General features: G+C 47.3%; 1 protein-coding gene across 1 annotated transcript; it reads left to right on the forward strand.

Moving 5' to 3' along the window:
• The first annotated feature begins 1,477 nt into the window (after window positions 1-1,477).
• HNRNPUL1 (heterogeneous nuclear ribonucleoprotein U like 1) lies at window positions 1,478-20,350 on the forward strand. The gene is made up of 15 exons (XM_066638430.1): window positions 1,478-1,767; window positions 4,501-4,635; window positions 6,272-6,533; window positions 7,134-7,207; window positions 7,419-7,558; window positions 9,042-9,141; window positions 9,565-9,677; window positions 9,940-10,206; window positions 10,718-10,840; window positions 12,196-12,324; window positions 14,494-14,662; window positions 16,169-16,513; window positions 17,077-17,309; window positions 18,346-18,519; window positions 19,399-20,350. Exons 1-15 carry the CDS (start codon window positions 1,569-1,571, stop codon window positions 19,513-19,515), a joined length of 2,580 nt encoding a protein of 859 aa, XP_066494527.1. The 5' UTR covers window positions 1,478-1,568; the 3' UTR covers window positions 19,516-20,350.
• Window positions 20,351-20,790: the final 440 nt, after the last annotated feature.

Here is a 20,790-nt window from a genome sequence, read left to right on the forward strand (position 1 = left end):
TTGGCCAAGTGTCTCTTCAAACTGGGAAAGGCCATGCTGCACAGCCTGCCTCCAAGCGGGCCGCTCAGAGGCCATGGTTTCCCACTTGTTGAGGTCCACTCCTAAGGCCTTCAGATCCCTCTTGCAGATGGTCTTGTATCGCAGCTGTGGTCTACCTGTAGGGCGCTTTCCTTGCACGAGTTCTCCATAGAGGAGATCCTTTGGGATCCGGCCATCATCCATTCTCACAACATGACCGAGCCAACGCAGGTGTCTCTGTTTCAGCAGTGCATACATTCGAGGGATTCCACCACTTTCCAGGACTGTGTTGTTTGGAACTTTGTCCTGCCAGGTGATGCCGAGAATGCATCGGAGGCAGCGCATGTGGAAAGTGTTCAGTTTCCTCTCCTGTTGTGAGCGAAGAGTCCATGACTCGCTGCAGTACAGAAGTGTACTCAGGACGCAAGCTCTGTAGACCTGGATCTTGGTATGTTCCGTCAGCTTCTTGTTGGACCAGAGTCTCTTTGTGAGTCTAGAAAACGTGGTAGCTGCTTTACCGATGCGTTTGTTTAGCTCGGTATTGAGAGAAAGAGTGTCGGAGATCGTTGAGTCAAGGTACACAAAGTCATGGACAACCTCCAGTTCATGCGCAGAGATTGCAATGCAGGGAGGTGAGTCCACATCCTGAACCATGACCTGTGTTTTCTTCAGGCTGATCGTCAATCCAAAATCATGGCAGGCCTTGCTAAAATGATCCATGAGCTGCTGGAGATCTTTGGCAGAGTGGGTAGTGACAGCTGCATCGTCGGCAAAGAGGAAGTAGTAATTATTATTAAGTAATTAAGTGATTATTAATTAATTAAAGTAATTAATGTTTTTATTAATATCATTAATTTAATAATTACTTATTGTAACTTAATTATTTGCTTTGCACTGGATCACTTTGTGCAACGTGCCCAGATCCCAGTGCAAGAGGCCATCTGAGCTGCACCAACTCAGTGCAGTGCAGGCCCAAGAAAATCTCGCCCCAGGCAATGAGAAAGGATCTCCCAGTAGTACAGGCAATGAGAACGCTGGACGCAAACACCTCCCCCCCAGAAATGTATCCTGGGCGGCCATTTGTTCTAAGTCAACCAAAGCTCAGCCAATAGGAGGGGAGACAGAGATCCCTCCCGCCTGCAAACAAATCCACAGCGCAGCCAATGGGGAGTCAGTAGGGAAGGCGGCTTGGCATTGGTCTGTTAGGAGACCGGTCCCGCCTCCGTCCCTTATCAATCACGCAACGGACCCGGAGAAAGAGTCAAATGAGAAGGCTCTTTATAGATCGGCCCGCGCGCGCGTCCAATAGCGAAGCGGCTTTCACAGTGCGTGAACGAGCGGGAGACGGAGGGCGCTGGGGCGCGGGCCAATCGGCGAACGCCTTACAGGCCACGCCCAGACGGCGGGCCAACCGGAGGCGGCGACGCACGACGGCGGGCCTGTCAGGGAAGGAGGCGAGGGCGGCCATTTTGAGCCGGGCCGGGACGGGGCTGGATGGCGGGGCGGCAGGGGACGGCTGGCGGCCGGGGCCGCGGCGGCCACTGAGCGCCATGGACGTGCGGAAGCTGCGCGTGAACGAGCTGAAGGAGGAGCTGGGCCGGCGCGGCCTCGACACCCGCGGGCTGAAGGCCGAGCTGGCGGAGCGGCTGCAGGCGGCACTGGAGGCCCAGGAGCGGAGCGGGGCGGGCGGCGGAGGCGGAGGAGCAGCGCCAGGCCCGTCCGGGGACCTGCTGCCGCCTGACGGCCACTGTGAGCGGGCGCGGCTGGGGGGGCCCCGCCGCCTCCCTCCTTGTGCATAGGGGGCGGAGCCTGTGGAACTCCCGGCCACAGGACGCGGGTGCCACATTTTGACCCAGCGTGCCTTTGGTCGGTGGAACTCCTTACCACAGAATGCTGGGGGTGGCACCTATCCAGTGCGTCATTGGCCTGTGGAACTCCTGGCCACAGGATGTGGGGGTTGGCACCCCTATACCCTGTGAGTCTTTGGTCTGTGGAACTCCTTGCCACAGGATACTGGGATGGCATCTGCCCAGCACGCTATTGACCTGTGGAACTCCTTGCCACAGGACACCTGGGATGGTGTCTGCTCAGCACGTCATTGGTCTGTGGAATCCCTGGCCACAGGATGTGGGTGATGATTTCTGGCCTGGATGCCTTTAAAACTTCCCTGAGAGACAGCATGAGTGAGATGTACAAATGGAGAGAGTGGTTAGTCTGTGGAACTCTTTGCCACAGAATGCAGGTGATGGCATCGACCTAGCACGTCATCAGGCTTTGGAACTTCTTGCCACAGGATGTGTGTGATGGTGTCTAGCCTGGATGCCCTTAAAGGTCCCCTGAAGGGGGGGGAACGTGACTGAGACGTACGAAATTATGCTGGGAATGGAGAGAGTGGATAGTCTGCAGAACCGTTGGCCACAGGATGTGGGTGATAGTGTCTGCTCGGCATGTCATCAACCTGTGGAACTCCTTGCCACAGGATGTGGAGGATGGCATCTGACCTTGATGCCTTTAAAAGTCAGTGGAACTCCTGGCAGCAGGATGTGGGTGATGGTGTCTGGCCTGGGTGCCTTTGAAAGCCCCCTGGGGGAGGGACATGACTGTCATGTACAAAATTATGGAGGGAGTGGATAGAGGGATGCTCTTTTCTCTCTTACGCAACACCAGAACCAGGAACTTCCACCAAACTGGAGTGTTGGGAGAGTTAGAACAGGCAAAAGAAAATGTTTATATACCCACTGTGAAATTAATCTGTGGAACTCCTTGCCACTGGATGTTGTGATGGTGCCTGACCATTGCCTTATAAAGGGGGAGTGGACAGATTTCTGAAGGAAAGGCTGCTCTCCATGGTGCTACTGGCTCCTGGTGGCAGGGAGACCAGTGGGCTTTGCTCTGTGGTGAGAGCAGCGGTGGGGGGGGGGTGCCCTGCCACAGCTCCATCTGGGGCTTTCAAGCACCACCACTGTGAGCACTGCAGATCTGTGACACTCGCTCCCCCCAGGCTGAACACTGCTGTGAGACCTTCTGCTAGGTCATTGTTATTGTTGTCATTATTATTATTATTGGTATTGCAGTAAGGACTGTTCAGGCTTATTGGCCGCAGTCTACGAAGATTTTCATCTCTTTTCACCCACCACTGTGGGGGCATTTTCAAAGGATTAGTGGGTGAAACATTGGGAAACAAAAATTTTCATAGACCATGGCTGATAAGCTCAGATATTTCATACTGCAACATTAATAGTATTGGCTATGAAAGGCCACGTTATTAATAACAACAGTATTTATACATTGCACATAGCCTAATCCGCCTTGTCAGTTTCGCAACTTGGGTTGTGACCCACTGTTAGGTCCCAGACCCACAGTTTGGGAACACCTGTCCTAGAGGTTTCTGCAGCCAGGAAAGTGCAGTCCAAGAGTGCTTAATTTTTTCCTCTTTTTATTTCACTGAGAAAGGAATGTAGTTGATGGGATCTCTTGTCCCAGTTATTTAAAATGACACACCTGAGATCTTTGAATGGTGGAAATGTACTATGTAAGCACTGTCAGTATCTAATAAACTGGACAAACTGTTGCTTGGGACATGTGGAGGTTGCCTGCATTGTAAGATCAACAGAGGGTCTGATACTGGCCTTCCCCATCCTTTCCAAGAAGGCTAGTTTTGCCCAAGTAGCAAGTATTTTACCTTGCTTGGTAGTATTCAGGTACCTGTCCTACATATTTACCACATATGTAAGTTTAAAGATGTAGTTGGCAGACCATTGAGAATTCAAGTCAAGGGGAAAAACATAGAGCTTCCAGGACTGAAGTCAGCCCACCTTTTCTTTTATCTCGGCAATACTTGATTGTCTTTAGAAGGATATCATTTGCTTTTTAAGATGTGCCTGCTTCTTTTCTGCATTCCTCAAAGCCATGATACCTTAAGCTTTTCCTTGGCTGCACTCCTCCTGGCAACAGGTTGGGTTGGGGTTTGAATGCTACTGTCCCCCCTTCCATTTGCCACATACAAAAGAACAGCATATCAAGGAGAAAGTGAGACTGAATGCTTCTCTCTGTTGTTTTGTTTGTTTGCTTCTTTCCTGGGGGAAGCTTTCAACGTATCCACCCTCACCCACATCCTGAAATGGTACAGATCAAGAAAAGCATTAGCCGCTTGTTTCTGCTGAGTATATGAACCCCAGTCACCCTTGAAAGTGTTGGTTGGACTTGCAATACCACCCTCACCTACTCTAACTTGTCCTTGCACCTGCCTTCCCCCTATGCCTTCAAAGTAGGGTCTGATGAATGGAATAGAATAACGCCGGATGCAGGGGAGGGCACCAGGGCACAGGTTGTGTCTTGCTGTCTTGTGTGCTTCCTGATGTGGTGGGCTACTGTAAGATACAGGAAGCTGAACTAGATCAACCCTTGGCCTGATCCAGCGGGGCTCTTCTTATGTTCTTAATAGTGGTGCTAATCCATGTCATTGCATTTTTTTGTTTCAAGATGGCATGCTTGACAACTCTCACCAAGACAACCTGCAAGGATACCAGTCTTATGAGCACTGCAGCATCAAACAGGAGAATGAATGTGGGTATGAGAGGAGACCTCTAGACCAAGATCAACCTGGCTATCATTCAGGTATAATCAGGTGTTTTTTAAAATAGGCCTTTACCACATGCTGATCTCAGTAACTATGCAGGAAACATCTGATGCAGATGTTTTTGGATGACTACAGGGATATGCTTTTTTGGTGGTGGTTCTTAGGGTTTATGGGCTCTTTTTCTGCCGAAGAAGAAAAGACATTCTCTGTATGTTTGATTTACTGGAGATGCCTGATTCAAGATGCTTGAATCAAACTATTTAAAGTTTAAATGGTTATGAACTAGCCTGCCTTCATGTGTTTCTCCCTGCTCCCCCACTTTTACTCTAAAGGAGGAGATTGAAAGTTTCTGCTGTTGTATTAACTACAATTTCCCCTGTCCCATTCAAATATGTGGCTTGTTAAAAGAAACCAGGGTAATGAACAACAGTTTGATCCTGGCTTGTTTTGAGCAAACCACAGTTCCCTGACTTTGAATGTAGTGAGGATTATGTAATGTGGTCAGTTTCAAAGTGGAAACTTTCACCCTCCTCCAGAGCATGTAAGAGGAGGCAGCAGCAGTGAGAAGAGAGCAGGCTCATTCACAATAATCTAAACCATGGGTCTCCAAACCCTGGCTCGGGGGCCAGATGTGGCCCACAGCAAGCCTCTTTCCAGCCCGCGGCCAACCTCTTGTCCCCTGAAAGCCTCTGGCCCACTCAACTGAACATGACCAGAACTGTGCTCTGATTATGTCTGGAGGGTGTTCTGAGGGCCAGAGAGGTTGAATGAATGAGCCCATTCATTCATTTATTCACTCATCTAAGTTCCATTTCTAATTTATTTATTTAATTTTTTTTTTCCCCGGCCCTCCACACCACACCAGATATTTGATGAGGCCCTCTGGCCAAAAAGTTTGGAGACCCCTGATCTAAACCAAGGCTTGGATGCCTGACTTGGGCTGCCTGGATGGGTGAATTGTATGTGTAGAGGGAAGACCTGAATGTTGTAGGAAACCTCTCTGGTAAGGTTGTATGATGTATCTCTGCACAGTGATCTCCTATGGGAATCCTCAGTCACTTTTGCTTGAACTTTAATTTTCCCTTAGTGTGAATGATGGCCATTTTATTCACATGGTGGAAAATAGAAGACTGAACCCAGGCATAACTTGTGGCAGAACTGTACCAGCTCACTGCTGACTCCACTGTCTGTGGGGTGAGGCAGTTGCCTTCCCCCACAGCAGTGTCTCAGATACCAACCCATTTATTTAATCCCGTAGAACTCAATGGGATCCAAGCCGGCTGCTGCCTGCATAGTTCCACTCCTTAATTGGCTTATTCATGCCTCGGTTTCTGTGTTTTGTTGTGATGCTGGGGAGTGACTGGATCTTGGATTTTTAAATGCAGCAAGGGAGCATCAGGGACTTTTGGTTTGGGTTCTGGCCGATAATGGTAACATTGCTTCCTTCCAAGTTCATAAGCCGAAGATCTCTGCTGCTATCCCTGAAATGCTTGCTGAATGGAAGCCAAGCTGTTTTGCAACCTGAGGTTTTAATGAAGGTGCCTCTTGGGATCAGAAAGTAATTCCAGCCTTCTCGGAATGAACCATAGCACTTTTCTCCACTTAATGTCTGTCTTCAGAGTAACAACTTTCTTGTTCAGCTAAATGCAGTGCATATTTTGTGTTTGAGTGCAGAAATGAAGACAGAAATGAAGCAAGAGGAACTGCCCCCTAGTTACAATGCACCTCCCTCGGGCTATACAGGAACTGGCCCTAACTATAACACCTCTGCTTCTGGCTACAATGCCCCCACTTCAAGTTACAACATGCCCCCGTCTGGCTATGGCACCTCTGATCCATCTCAGCCTTGGCAGCAGCAGCAGCAGCAGCAAGGTCGTAAGAGGCCATTTGAAGACTCCAAGGGGCGTGGCTACTACGAACACCGAGAGGATAAGAGGTGCGTTGAGGCAAGTCCTTGAGCTCAGTGGCTAACCACATCGCCTGTAAGAGGTAGTAGGCAGGAACTGAACCAGGGGGGGGGCACTGAGAGCTCAGCCTTTACAGAGGCATCCCAGACACCACCAAAGGCAGACAGTTTGTGGCATTTCTCATATCTCAGGCATGTCTTATCTTTCTCGTATTTAGTAACTTAGAAAGGATGCAGTGTATCTGGTGTAACATTGCATGAAAGGTATAGTACGTCTAGGATAGCACCTGTTATGAAATGCTGGGTTTTAAGATGGGACTCTTCCTTGATTTGAACTGATGTCTCAGCTATCAGTTCAGTTGAAATTAATGGTGCTTCTTTGAAATATTTTTGAGTCTGAGTATGCATTCTGGATACCTGCCTGTATGTCACTGCTTGTGATTATGGATAGCAGCTTGGGGGAGGGGGCAGCCTAATGAACTGAGTCGAAGAGAGTTGGAGCTTCATTTTCAGCAGCATGTTGAGTAGCTTGGCTGGCTTCCATAAGTTTGCTGGCATACCTGGCATTTAAGGATGCATCTTGATCTCATGAAATAGATTAATGGGGTGTATGCTTGCTGTCTGTTCCAGGGGCCGATCTCCGCAACCTCCCGCAGAGGATGAGGAGGAGGATTTTGACGACTCACTGGTGGCCATTGATACATGTGAGTTGGGAATTCTAGCAGCGTGCCATCCCTCAAAGCATCATTCTTGTCTGATTCTATTTGACTGACCCTGAAAAGCACATGCCTCTGGCTTTTCCTGCATTTTCTGTTTGCTCCAAGAATACCACTGCATGCTGTTTGTCGGTGGGAACAGCACAGTGGGAGAGATCTTCGGCAGGTGGCTGACCACTTCTTTGGCTCTGCCTTCCAGATAACTGTGATCTGCATTTCAAAGTCGCCCGTGACCGGTGTTCCGGCTACCCCTTGACCATAGAAGGGTTTGCTTACCTGTGGTCAGGTGCAAGGGCCACATACGGGGCACGACGTGGGAGGGTCTGCTTTGAGATTAAGGTAAGGGAGCATACACCTCTGCTCTGGGGTTGACTTAAGGCAGAGCATTGTCCTTACTCTGTTCAGTTTGTGCTGTGGCCTGCTGGTGTTGTGGCTTAAGAGATGTTTAGGGCAGCTACAGAGAAACTCCTGTTCTTTGATTCTACTTCATGGCTCTGCTCCCCCTTCACCCATTTTATATTTTGCGATCTCACCTGTGTATCACTATAAAAACTTTCTTTGAATACCTGGAGTTTGTTAATTACCTAGTTAAAGCTTATAATGCTGGAATTCAACAGGTCCTTAAACTTGTTTGTGCTCAGACAGAAGTGCTTACAGAAACAGCTTGATTATGTGCAGTAGACCTGTGTTTCCCTCATGGTGGAGGATGGCATGCTTGGATGGGTTGTTTCTCCTGCTCACCTCAGTCAGATGGGATTATGGAATGAAGGCTCCTGGGAGGAAAGTACTTCCCCCAGCCCTATTCTTGTCTTTCTCCAGGGAACAGGGCTATGCCATCACCACAGTTATTATTTAGTTAGCTAGTTGGGAAAGTCTCAAAGGGCCAAAGCTTTTTTTGGCAGCAAATCATCCTGTGGTCTCCTTGCCAGTTTCTCAATCCATTTTCCCCATAGTATTGAGGAGGTCAGGCTTTCCTCAGAAGAGAAAAGGGAATTTTCTTCTGGCTGAGGACTTTCCTGCTCCTTCTTTAGACTTTGCATAGTAGATTATGAATTTCAGGTCTCTCCTGCCCAGTAACTGAAAGGGACATAGAGTAGAGACAAAGGAGCCCTTTCCCACACTCTTCTCTAAGGCTCTAGGAAGGGGATATCTCTATAGATTGCTGGCTTCTGCAAGCCCAAAAGGGTGAAGAGGGCATTTCTGAAGGGAGCAGTAAAAACATTTCTAAAGAAGATCTACAATTTATTTAAATTGTAGACTTTCCCTTTTGAAAAGTTGCAAAAGTGTTCTGGTCTCCAAGCCACCAGCTCAGTTCTCTCAAATCAGTTCCACTGGCACCTTCTGGTTTATAGGAGCTCATCTCTTTTAGCAAAGACAGTGTTATCTTTGGGACAAATCCAGTATTCCTGTCCTCTCCCCAGAATGATTCTGTCCATCACTTAGTCATCCTAAAGGAGCAGAGTGGCATGCTTTGGAAATTGGAGAGTAGGAAAGCTCTACACTCCTCACAAATTGAGCATTTTGCTATGCAGAATCCTTGATTATTTCATTCCACCTAGCCAGTCTGGGTTAGAAGGTTTCTAAGGCCACTTTTCCAGGATGGATCAAGGCAAGCATTACCCCTAACCCCTAATTGGACATTTCTTTTCCTGCATTTGTGAACATCATGTGTACCCAGCTTCAGAATATTCCAAACACAGTTTTGTAAGCTGTAAACAAAAGATCAAGACCCCAAGTCTCTTCAGCTACCTATTTTTGTGTTTGAAATGGATTTTGTGGCTGCATGCCCTTTCTTAGCTTGATGCCTCTTCTTTATCTCCAGATCAATGAAGAGATCTCGGTCAAGCACCTTCCTCCCACTGAACCAGATCCTCATGTAGTGCGTATTGGATGGTCACTGGATTCCTGTAGCACCCAGTTAGGTAAGACAGGCTGCAGCTGCTGAATCTGGGCAGGACCCAGACTGCTGCTGGTGTAGCTCTCTTGGCTGCTTTATGAATCATCTGTAGTCAATTGGATAGATTAATTGGGGGGGGGGTTTAATCTGTCAGATTTTTTTAACCTTTATTTGTAGGTGCAGTGTAGGTGCTCAACAAAAGTCACAGGTGATGGGAGCCCTCTTGGAGGAAGAGTCCTCCTTTTTCTCACATGGGAAGGAACACTTAAGATGGTTCCTGTGCATGTATGGTTTTTGGTTCTAAGGTAGCCAGAGGCAGGCCGTCATGCCTGACACAGGAACCCTTGAATGAGCAAGAGATGTCTGGCGTGTGCACATTTGGTTTTCCAGCCTGTCACCCAGTATTCAGCCAGCCTTCTTCAGGGTCTCTGGTGGCTTGTTTCATTAGGTGAAGAGCCTTTCTCCTATGGCTATGGGGGCACTGGGAAGAAATCCTGCAATTGCAAGTTTGAGAATTATGGTGAATCCTTTGGTGAAAACGACATCATCACCTGTCTTTTGGTGAGTGTGATTTGTGTTCTTTGAAGGCTTAGCTTTGGGCTCTTGGGAGGAGAGTTGGTGTCCCAGACAGGAGTTTCAAGCTAGTGTTTGATCAGAGGGCCTGTTATGGGGTAATATAGACCTTCCAGAACTTGGCCTGGTGATGAAAGAACCCCAAGCTTTTAGGTGTAGGGCCCAACACCTTTATGTGTGGCCTTGCCTCAGTCATCTTGCTTTTGGGTGACACGTGACCTCAGCTAATAATTCCTTCCCTCTTCTGTAGGACTTTGAGTGTGGTGATGATATTGAAATGTCCTTCATGAAGAACGGGAGGTGGCTGGGGGTGGCGTACCGGCCGCGGAAAGACACCTTGGGTGGCCAGGCACTCTTCCCACACGTCCTGGTGAAGAACTGTGCCATTGAGTTCAACTTTGGGCAGAGGGAAGATGCCTACTTCCCCGTTCCACCTGGCTTCACTTTCATCCAGCATCTTCCCCTGGCAGAGCGAGTCCGGGGGACAATTGGACCAAGGAGCAAAGCAGATTGTGAAGTAGGTTCCTAGGACGGGGTGAACGCATGGAGGGGGATTCTTTTTCACTTACTGAAAGCCAGCTGTCTTTGTATGAAACCACCCACGTGATTGATGCATTTGAGCTCTGTACATCATGTGGGGAGACCACTTGCATAAGCAGCTTTCTCTCTTGAAAATTGTATGAGCCAGATGTTGGACCAGCCTTGCAGCGAGGTTTTAGTGTTGCAGAAAGGAAATTCGGAGGAAAGAGACTGCTACAGCCTCTCTCTTGTTCATCAAACATTTTTAAGGGTGTTCAGAGTGGGGAGCAGATTCTAAACAATTCAGGAATGAAGATTCTCAAACCCTTTACCCTTGCCATTCTTAAATGGGTATATACTAGGGTTGTGTAACCTTACCTCAAGGCCTGGAGGACTCATGTACTAGCCCCCTCCCCCCTTTCTGAAAACTGTTAGCTCACCTAGCTAGGGTTGGTTTGGATACCTCTCTCTTTGTGCAGCGGATGCTGAGTGGATTGTGTGTGTTTCAGATCCTGATGATGGTGGGATTACCTGCTGCAGGGAAAACCACGTGGGCCATTAAACATGCCGCAGCCAATCCAAGCAAGAAATACAATATCTTGGGAACAAACGCCATTATGGACAAAATGAGGGTAAGGTGCAGCATGGAACAAAGCTCAATTTACTGTCTCGCTGCTTCTCTGTATATTTCCCCAGCTTGTTAAATTTGAATTAATTTGCTAGTTCTTTGAGCAGGAATTCCTCTAAATCCCATGTTCCTATCAAACTGTTTCTCATTTCGCCTGCAGCAGTAGTGTTGCCCTTGAACCAGAAGTGCACAAGGCAAGCAATTGTGTCTGTCCTCTCTGTAGTAGTGTGTACATTACTGGGTCCTTGGAGCAAATAGTAATGAAATGCTGGTAATTCACAGTGCTCCATCTCTTTCTTATTCCCTTCCCCCCATCTGCAGTTGTTCCAGCTGTAGACAGGGATACAGGTGTGGGGTTGGGTCTTGATTTTTCTTCCCCATCTTGTATGCTGTAAAGTCTCACAACAACCTAATGAAGGCAGGTTGCTATGCTTTCCACTATGCACCTTGATGAATTGGTGGCTGTCAATTGATGCATAGCAGCAGAGGGTAAGAGCTCTGAGGCCAGAGGTCCCTGGTTCCAGTCTCACTTCAGTCATGACTTTACAAGGATAGCCTTTGGCACCTTACTCTGCTCTTAGCCTCTCCTCTGTAATGTGGGCATATTAATGTCATTTTGACACGTGAAAAAATATTAACTCAGTAATACTCACCTCGGCCCTATCAAGTAGGCTGACATAAATTTCAGCCTACTTCACGGGGCTGCTGCCAGAATTACTGAGATGAAATTTCAGAGGACCTTAAGCATTTAAAATTAGCTAAGTGAGTCTGTGCCTCAGGCAAGATTAGAATTCTTGAGTCTCCAGGTGCATTTGTTTCTTTAAGAGGTACATACCGCTTTTCCCAAAGCTAAAGGCGGTGTACAATATAACAACAAAATAATTTAAAGCAGGAGTATTCAAACCCTGGCCCAGGGGCCAAATCTAGCCCTTGGGAGGATTTTATCCAGCCCCTGATGTTCCCTAGCCTCTCAGGGCTGAAACTAACTCCAAAGATACACTTCTGGGTATTCAGCCACTAGAGGGGCAGAAATGGAAAGAAATTATTCCATTTCATTGCATTACATTCAGCACCTCTAGTGGCTGAATGAAATATATACCCATGCAGCGAGACCAGGAATATAAATATAATGTTAGTTAAAACAGCAGAAACCGAGACAAAAGTTTGAGATTTGTGTCCTAGGTTGCTTGATGCTTTTTCAAAATCCATTCCCTCCTTTTCCTGTACAAATCAATTTTGCCCTGTGTTCCCCTCCTCCGTTCACCCCCACCCACTTATTGTATTCAGTCAAACTCTTAGCACATCGGTCCTCCAAGTATTTATTACTTAATCACCCCAACCGACCTGCCTCTTCCTCAGGTAATGGGCCTCCGACGCCAGCGCAACTATGCTGGCCGCTGGGATGTCCTCATCCAGCAAGCGACACAGTGCCTGAATCGCCTGATTCAAATTGCAGCACGAAAGAAACGTAACTACATTCTGGATCAGGTACTGGGCTCTTCCTTTATGGGGTTTCCTCTGCTGGTGCTGCTCAGCAAGTTCTCTTCTGTGTGTCGCTGAGTTGGTAGCGAGCCACATACTGCATGTATGTGTGTGTCTTGTAACTCAGGTTAAAAGCATGTGCCCCCTTTTCTCCTCCAGACTTCTGAATGACAAAAGCAAACACACCTGGGAAGTTGTAGGTGTTGTTTGTAGTGTCTGAACTCAGGATGGAAGGTTTGTGTTTTTAAAATAGGTGCAGTTAAGTCCAAGTCAGTGTTTAGCCTGCAGGGTTTTAAACTTAACATAGGCTGAGATTAAGCAGCCTTAATCTCAGAGAACCAGACCTACTTTCTGGGAGGGGTGAAATGTACAAGCTGGTAACCGCTGCAACTGGATGGCATTTCATTCATATGGGTCAATCAAAATCTTAAATGAAAGGTGACAGAAACTGAGGGTTATCTTAGACCCTGGGTTCCCAATCAGAGGGTCATGGACCCCCCAAAGGGGGTTCACAAAGGGTTTTCGGGGGGGGGGGTCGCCAGGGTTATTTTTAGCTGCAATTACAGGTGTGCATCACTTAATAATGGGGATGCATTTTCCGATCCCCAACAAGCAAACCAATCGTTAAGCAAAGGGGGCAACACCACGGGCTTCTTGGTTTCCTCCTCAGAAGCTGCAGCGCGACCCTTCCCCTTTCTAACTTCCACACACCTTGCAAAGTCTCCTGATCACTGTGGAATCGCTGAACTGCTTGCCTAGAGTGTTCACTGAGCACGTTCTCCAAGATTGGCCGTAACGAGGCTTGTGCCACCTCTTCAGCGCACACCTTGCCTTCACTGATCTTGGAGATCAAAGGATCACAGTGTGCGCTCAGTGTGATGCTCAAAAGACAAGCAACTGGATCAGCGGTTCCACTTCAGCGATCAGGACACTCAACCATCGTACTAAGTATTAGGTTAGAATTCTGCAAAATCTATTTTGGTGGACACCCCCTCCTTAATGTTCTGGAAATCTACCTCAGCCTCAGAATAGCTAACAGTTAAAGGAGAATATGCCAAAATTGCATATTGATACACCATTAGACCCACATCAACATTATGGCTAAAATGTAGATGAAATGCAATTAAAATTAGCTAGAGTTATGTGGGCAGAATGATCTAATCCCTTCAGCTGGAACAATCGCTTGGGCAGGCATCCAGGGAGAGAGCTCTCTTTTAACTGTCTTGATTTTAAAAACCAACTGGCCATGGATCATTGCGGGTAGACTGTCATCTTTTCTTCCTTTTTTAATATGCACAAGAGTACCCTTGTGGTAAAGAGGATTTAATTCCATTTCAATAAAGGCTTTAAAAACAGGCAGAATTCATGGAGGGGTTTATCTGTTTAGATAAAGCTGTTATCCATGGCTTTTCAACTGTGAGCTGCTCTGAGAGCTCTTTCTTGTTGAAGGGTGAGTGATAGATATATTTAAATATAATATCTGTGATGGCTAAACAGAGTATCTGTGTTCCGGAAGCATGGGATATCGTGGGCAAACAGACGGTTGCCATCATGCCGTGCTTGTACATTTCCTGGAGCGCATCTGGCTGGTCAATGCTGAAATTAGAAAAACTTTTGGTCTGATCCAGCAGGGCAGTTTGGGGCCTTGTGACCTTTGGGAGCAAAAATAAGCTTGACCTAAGATGGTGTTAAATGAGTTTGCTAGAGCTTGTTTGCTCTTGGTCCATAGATGATTGTACTTCTCAAAGGTTGAAATCACCCCCCCTAAGTACTACTTTTGCTTCTGATGTTTAAGGTGTCCAAATCTGTTTCTTTAGCTTCCCCTCAAAATGTAAATTGCTCACTTTCCTGAACAAAGCAGAGCCTGTGGGTTAGCCTGGCATCCCATGAGACCTCATTTGAATTGCAAAAGACTGAAAATTATTGGTGTGCATTGCTGTTTTTATTCCTTTAAAACTGGGGAGAAAAGCCTTAAGAAATAGGTTAGCTGTCAGGGGAAGACTTAAATTTGAAAACGGAGGGACGCGCAGCTCCCAATCTACGCACGTCCTGTGTCTGTCTGTAGGTGGGTGGGAATCCATCTCCCATGTTCTCATTTCAGGTCCCTTTACTTCCTTTTTTAAAAAGAGAGACTGAGTAATAATCGTCATACTTTTTCTTTATCATCATTGCTAGACAAACGTTTATGGATCTGCCCAGAGACGAAAAATGCGCCCTTTTGAAGGCTTCCTGCGCAAGGCAATTGTAATTTGTCCCACGGATGAGGATTTGAAAGACAGAACAATAAAGCGAACAGACGAAGAGGGGAAGGATGTGCCTGATCACGCGGTGTTAGAAATGAAAGGTAGGACCCTAGAAGAAAAAATCCCACATGTGGCAAGTTGATATGGGGATATAGTTTGAGAAGAGAACTTATCTGAGTGATCCTTTAGACCTTTTTCAGCTCTCCCCTTTTGTCTTGCTTCCATCTATTCCACACCATAGCTATTAGCATGTCCTTTTCCCTGCCTGTCTCAAGCTGCCACATGCTGTGGGGAAAATAAATGCAGAAGTTGCATGATGCATCGAGGCTGTATTTGTTGTGATAGGAAAGTCCTGCTCGTTCTCCAAAGCTGACGTGCATCTCATCAACACTCAGCCTGCTCCACCTCTTCTGGCTACCCAAGACTTGAAATAGCTGGCCTTGTGCATTTCAGTCGGAAGTAATTCCTTCTAAGTTCAGTGGGACTTACTCCCACGTCAGCCTGCATAGGATTGCAGCCACAGCCAAAAAGGAGGAGTGGGACTCTCAGTAGAAACTCTTTTCTTGCTGTACCATACTGCATGGCCCTTGCTAGTGGGGTGTGTTCCCTGCCCTTGAAATGAACACAGGCAGAATTGGGCTGGAACATTCTCTGTGCCCTTTAAGTGTTTTCAGGAATGGGAAGATTTCTAGTGACCTGGTTGTCACAGAAAAAACATGATGTTGACAATTGGGAATTTGAAAAGGTATTCCAATTCTGCACAAGACTCATCTTAAATTTGATCTTGGCATGTAGGGCTTCAAACTTCCATCCTTAATGGTTGCCTTCACCATACAAGCAGTGTTAAAGTTTTAGCCCCACTACAGCTCTATGATGTAGGTTGAACTGAGAGTGCTACTTGCCCTGGGTCAGCTAGTGAGTACGTTTTAGCTGAGCAGGGACTTGGATCTCTGTCACCCTGACTCAGTACTTTTTCCAGTATGCTCCTTTGCGATAAATCTTGGCATGCTGGATTAGGAGCGGGAAGGCAGTTTATGGCATGGGTTTGAGAGCTAAGGTGGCGTAGTGGTTTTGGTGTTGGAGGTCCAGGTTCAAATCTCTGCTGTGCCTTGAAGCTTCCTGGGTGACCATGGGCCACTCACTATCTCCCAGCCTCACCTACCTCATGGGATTGATATGAGCACAGAAGGAGGGAAGGAATCATGTACACCATGATTCCGGTATAAAAATGTGAAAAATAAATGGGTGGGGCTTCAGGAAGAATACTGGACTAGCGTGACTGGGCTATATGTTGAGCATTTTGCTAGTTGTGATATTGCATTGATAATCTCATAGGCCTGAAATCAGTGGGGTGTCTCCCCCCAATTAGCAGGAAGAGAGGAGGATAATCCCACACATACATCAATGTAGTATTAAGGTGTATCCCTCCTTGATCATTCTACTTGTTACCTTTTTCCTCCTATTCTCTTGCTGTGTGTGTGTATGTACGTGTGTGTTTCTTTTTTTCCTGGAGCCCTGGAAGAAAGCTTCCCCTCCCCTCCTCCTTGCGTGTGCTCCATGGGGACTGACGTGTGTCTCTATCTTCTCCCTGTGCCCCTCTGCACCAGCCAACTTTGCGCTGCCAGAAGCAGGTGACTTCCTGGATGCCGTTGTCTACATTGAGATGCAGAAGGATGAAGCAGAGAAGCTGGTGAGGCAGTACAACGAGGAAGGCAAGAAGGCCGGCCCACCCCCTGAAAAGCGCTTTGATAACAGGGGTGGAGGCTTCCGGGGCCGGGGCGGTGGCTTTCAACGCTTTGACAGCCGGGGCCCACCAGGGGGCAACCGAGGCGGCTTCCAGAACCGAGGAGGTGGCGGCGGGGGTGGAGGAGGAGGAGGAGGAGGAGGCGGATTCCGAGGAGGAGGCAACAGTGGTGGCAGCGGCGGTGGAGGAGGAGGAGGAGGAGGAGGAGGTAAGCCTATTTTGGAGCGTCTGAACTGAATGTTGCCAGCTTGTGTTTGAAAGGATGTTGTTCCCCAGCACAGTGGTGGCAAGGCAGAATGGGAACAAGGATGCCAGTTTTCGTTCTCAACCTCATCAAAAACTGCCCTGTGCTGTGCATAGCTATGGAGCGTTCCCCTGAATTCTGGTTTAGCATGGAGTCCGAATAACTAAACCACGTTTGAAGTGGGTTTGCGTTAAGCATGACATATGAACCTAGCAAACCCTGGCAGTTTTCTTTCTCTCTTCTTGCAAGGTGAGAAGCAGGTTTTACTGGTGTCTTCCCAGGGCTTGTAGGAAGGCCATCTTATTTGCTTACCCCTTTCTGAGGGCAGTGTGTGCGCTTTGGGGTCTTTCTATCCCAAGCTGTCTAGGCATTGATTTATGCTGATGCCTGTTCTGAGTTCTTCGAATAGGGCCAGGTTAATAGCAAGGCTTACACATTTGAGAATGAAGGACAACAGAAAGACAGGGCCTAAAAGACTTAAGCTTTGGGCTCTAGTTTAACCTTTTGATCATGGCTTCTTGCTTCAGGGTTCAGCAGAGGCGGGTATAACCAGAATCGATGGGGAGGTGGAAACCGAGACAACAGCAACAACAACAGTCGAGGCAACTACAACCGGAACAACCAGCAGCAGAGCAGCTACAGCCCAGCACATAACCAGAATACCTACAAAAGTGGCAACAACATGGGCCCTGCCCCATCTGCCCCTGCGCCTCCCCCTGCCTCGAATGCCCCTTCCAGCACTTACAATCCAGTGCCACAGGTAAGAGTGCCTGTCCTTGTATAGCTGCAGTTAGGCTGCTGCTTTGGGGAGGCACAGAGGCCCTTCCAAAAACACTTACGTTGTCTTGAGTCAAACTGTTCCCCCTCCCCATTTAATTTGTAATTTTTTAAAATTTACTTTTTCTTACGCTGTTGCAGCCGTTCGGTTTTTCTGCAGACAGCTCCTCCTCTATCTCCAGAGGCCTTTTCCCCCCTTACAACTGAAGTTCTGTGTGAAGGAGGATGAGCTAGTGTCTTGGGGGTCTCTCGTAGGGGAATTCTCTGTGCCCTTGCCAGACTACAATTCCCAAGGCTCTGGGGAAAGCCACAGATGTTTCAACAGGCACAGAGCCAACTGTAGGCTTACGATGGCTCTCCAAAGTGAGGTGGCTGTAGCTTGAGTTTGAGGGAGGAGGAAGAAGCTAATCTCTGTAACCAAGAGATAATGGCCGTCTTAAGAAGCCCAAGGTCTGGGATGGTGAACTGAAAGCAGCAGAAGAGAAGCCCAATCGTGGGGCAGGTGATGGTGTAGCTCTTGGTGCATAATAAATATTATGGTCTCTGTTTTGAGGCATAACTGCTTTGATAGCTTTTGCTACAGTGGTGGTGTTCATCTGTGCTGCTTATTTGTTCAGGTACACCTTTTGAATGAGGCCACAGAGGAAAGGAAACATGAGCTCTGGGAACCAAAGAATGTCCCTTCCCTCAGGGCTTTGGAATCAATCTTGAAAGCAATTTTGGGTGGATTTGGAGATGGAGCAGACGTTTCATGTGCCAACTCCACAGCCTGCTAGTTGGCGTACCGTTGCTGACTAGATGGTAACTTTGTGAGGCCAGGGTTGTGGAATTGGGACACACACAATCTCGGACTCCAACCCCACCCGGAATTATTTCTGACTCCACAACTCTGCTCAGAGCACCAGATGATCTCTTGGTCCGAGCAGTCTTTGACCAGGAGCTGTTAATGGTTCAGAGCTTTCCTTTGTGTGAGAGAAGTCAATGAGTGCAGTAACCTTCTCAATCTGTGCTCCCTGCAGCAGAGCTACAGCCAGCCGCCCTACAACCCTCCCTCCAGCTACAACCAAGGTGGTTACACTCCCAACTACAACTATGGGAGCTACAGCAGTTACAGCCAAAGCTACACTCAGCCCCCACCACCACCTACCTTGCCGAGCTACAATCAGCCCAACTACAACCAACAGTACCAACAGGTGAGTGGGCACAACTCCAATGGTAGTCCTCGTGCAGCAAGAGAGTGCTTGATGGTGGTTCTGGGAGCGAGGAAGAGTGGCTCCTATTCCGTTGATTTCCTCCCCATTGGGGTGGGGTGTGTGCTGTGCTGGAGTTAGCATTTGTAGTTGTAAAGAAGGAACGAAGTCATTTCCTGCTTGAAATGGTTCAAGTGCTGCTTGAAACCTAGTCCAGGTGGCTGAAGTGCTGGACTTGCACTGGGAAAACTTGGGTACAAACCATGCAGTTTTATTGAACTGAAAATCTTGCAGGATCACTAGATGGACAGTCTTGCTTTATTTGCATGGTCTGTGCCATTCTCAGTTTGGCTTCCCTGAGAATTTCTGTTGCTTAAGTAGCCTGGAGTACACACAGCCAACCCTGAACGCGACTTGTTGTGCCTGGCTTAAGGGGAGAAGAGCATGCTTGGCACTTCTCCGAAGGGAGAAGTTCCAAGAAACCTGAGCCCACAAGTGGGAGAGAACTTAGTGGAATTTATAAAGGATTTTCAGAAATGTATTTTAAATTATAGCTATTACTGTTTGTATACATGGCAATTTTCCAAGAAGAGGTCCCTTCCCTATATGGCTTGTGTTCAAGTAAATGGACAAAGGGGAGGGAACACAGGAAGGGGTGTATGTGTGGAAACGGAGGCAGGGGTAACCATAGGAAGAATATACGATAAGTTCAATGACGCGCTCTTGGGTTCAGTTACAATAGTGTAGGAGGATGAGGGGGTTGTGCCAAACACTCCACGAAAGAGAGAATATGGCTAAAAATAGAGTACACTGAATTTGGATGTGTTTCATGTTCACTGCCGCTTTTAATCCAGAATGACGACTCGCTTCTTTCCCCTGCAGTACGCCCAGCAATGGAGCCAGTACTATCAAAACCAGAGCCAGTGGCCCCCGTACTACGGGAACTATGACTACGGGAGCTACGCGGGCACCTCGCAGGGGGGCTCCAGTGCTCAGTGATGGCACCGGGTCGTCCTTAGAGAGAGCAGCTTGTTCGTGCCACCCTTTGCAAGTATCCACCCGATGGTGACATGTCTTGACTGTCTTGGGAGGCCCCAGAGAGAACTTCATCTCTCTGCCCTTGTTTCTGTAGTTCTTGAGGATGGCTGCGTTTTTACCTGTACAGCTAGAGGCATGCTTCCTTCCCTTTGTACCATCCCTCATGAGGAAGTTGCATTATTTCTTTCTCTTTCCTTGTTGAAGACAATACTTTTTCCTTTTTTAAAAAATTCTCTTTCGAAAAAGGCAAGGCTCTTAAGCCTCACATCCTTGTACTTTGTAGACCAAGATCCCATCCTAGTCTCCAATGTGCTACAGTAGTCGGGCGCCCAGCTCCCGAAATGGCTCGCCTTAGGACTTCTCACCACCCTGTCTTGGTTTCTCTTCTATTCCACCTCACGCAGCTCTGCTAGTGCTCATAAGTTCTAAACATTTTGGAAACTTTTCCTGCAGTTTGGTGTCACCCGTCTTTGAGGTGTTTTATCTGTCTTTTCTGCAAATAACTATAAACAGGAGGGGAAAAGAGATGGCTGTCTTATGGTAATTATGATTTTTTTAGATTATTCTGTAATTTTTTTTACCGTGAGTCAGCAGCTGTTAATATTTTCATCAAGGTAACAATTCCTGTTTGCTCAATTCAGGAGAGAAGAAAACAAAGTGAGGGAGAAATTATCTTAAATGTGTAACTTTTTATACGATGTCTGAGTTTCTGTAACTTTCCACATGCTTTCTGTTGAGTTGAATTGTAACAGCTTTTTGTATTTGGAGGAAAAAAAGAGTGAATATTGAACTTTAACATGGTTGTGCCTAGTGTCTTGTGTGTTCTGCCCTTTACCATCCCGCATTTTCACTTCAGCACTTGAGGGGAAAAAAAGAACTTCACCCAGAGCTAGTACCTGTTTCTTTAAAAACTGTTGTACGCCCATCCCAGTAGTGCAATGGTAAATCTTGAAGATGCAGGAGCTTGCCATGACACCCTCCCTCCCATTAGGACTTTAAGGAGGCCACATCCCATTAATAAAAAAAAAAAATCAACTTTAAATACCTTCCGTGGAGTGTCTTCTACCACTTCTTTCTGATTTGAACTTTAAATGAGAAGTAGCTCAATTCATTGCAGACTCTTGGAGTGGGTCACAATAGTTTTTCAAATGAATAAATATCAGCCTCAAAAATATCCAGAATAAATCTACAAAGTGTATTAAGAGTGCTAGCTCATACATATTTACTCAGAAGTAA

This window comes from Tiliqua scincoides, chromosome 10 (genome assembly GCF_035046505.1).
Source record: "Tiliqua scincoides isolate rTilSci1 chromosome 10, rTilSci1.hap2, whole genome shotgun sequence".
Taxonomy (NCBI): Eukaryota; Metazoa; Chordata; class Lepidosauria; order Squamata; family Scincidae; genus Tiliqua; species Tiliqua scincoides.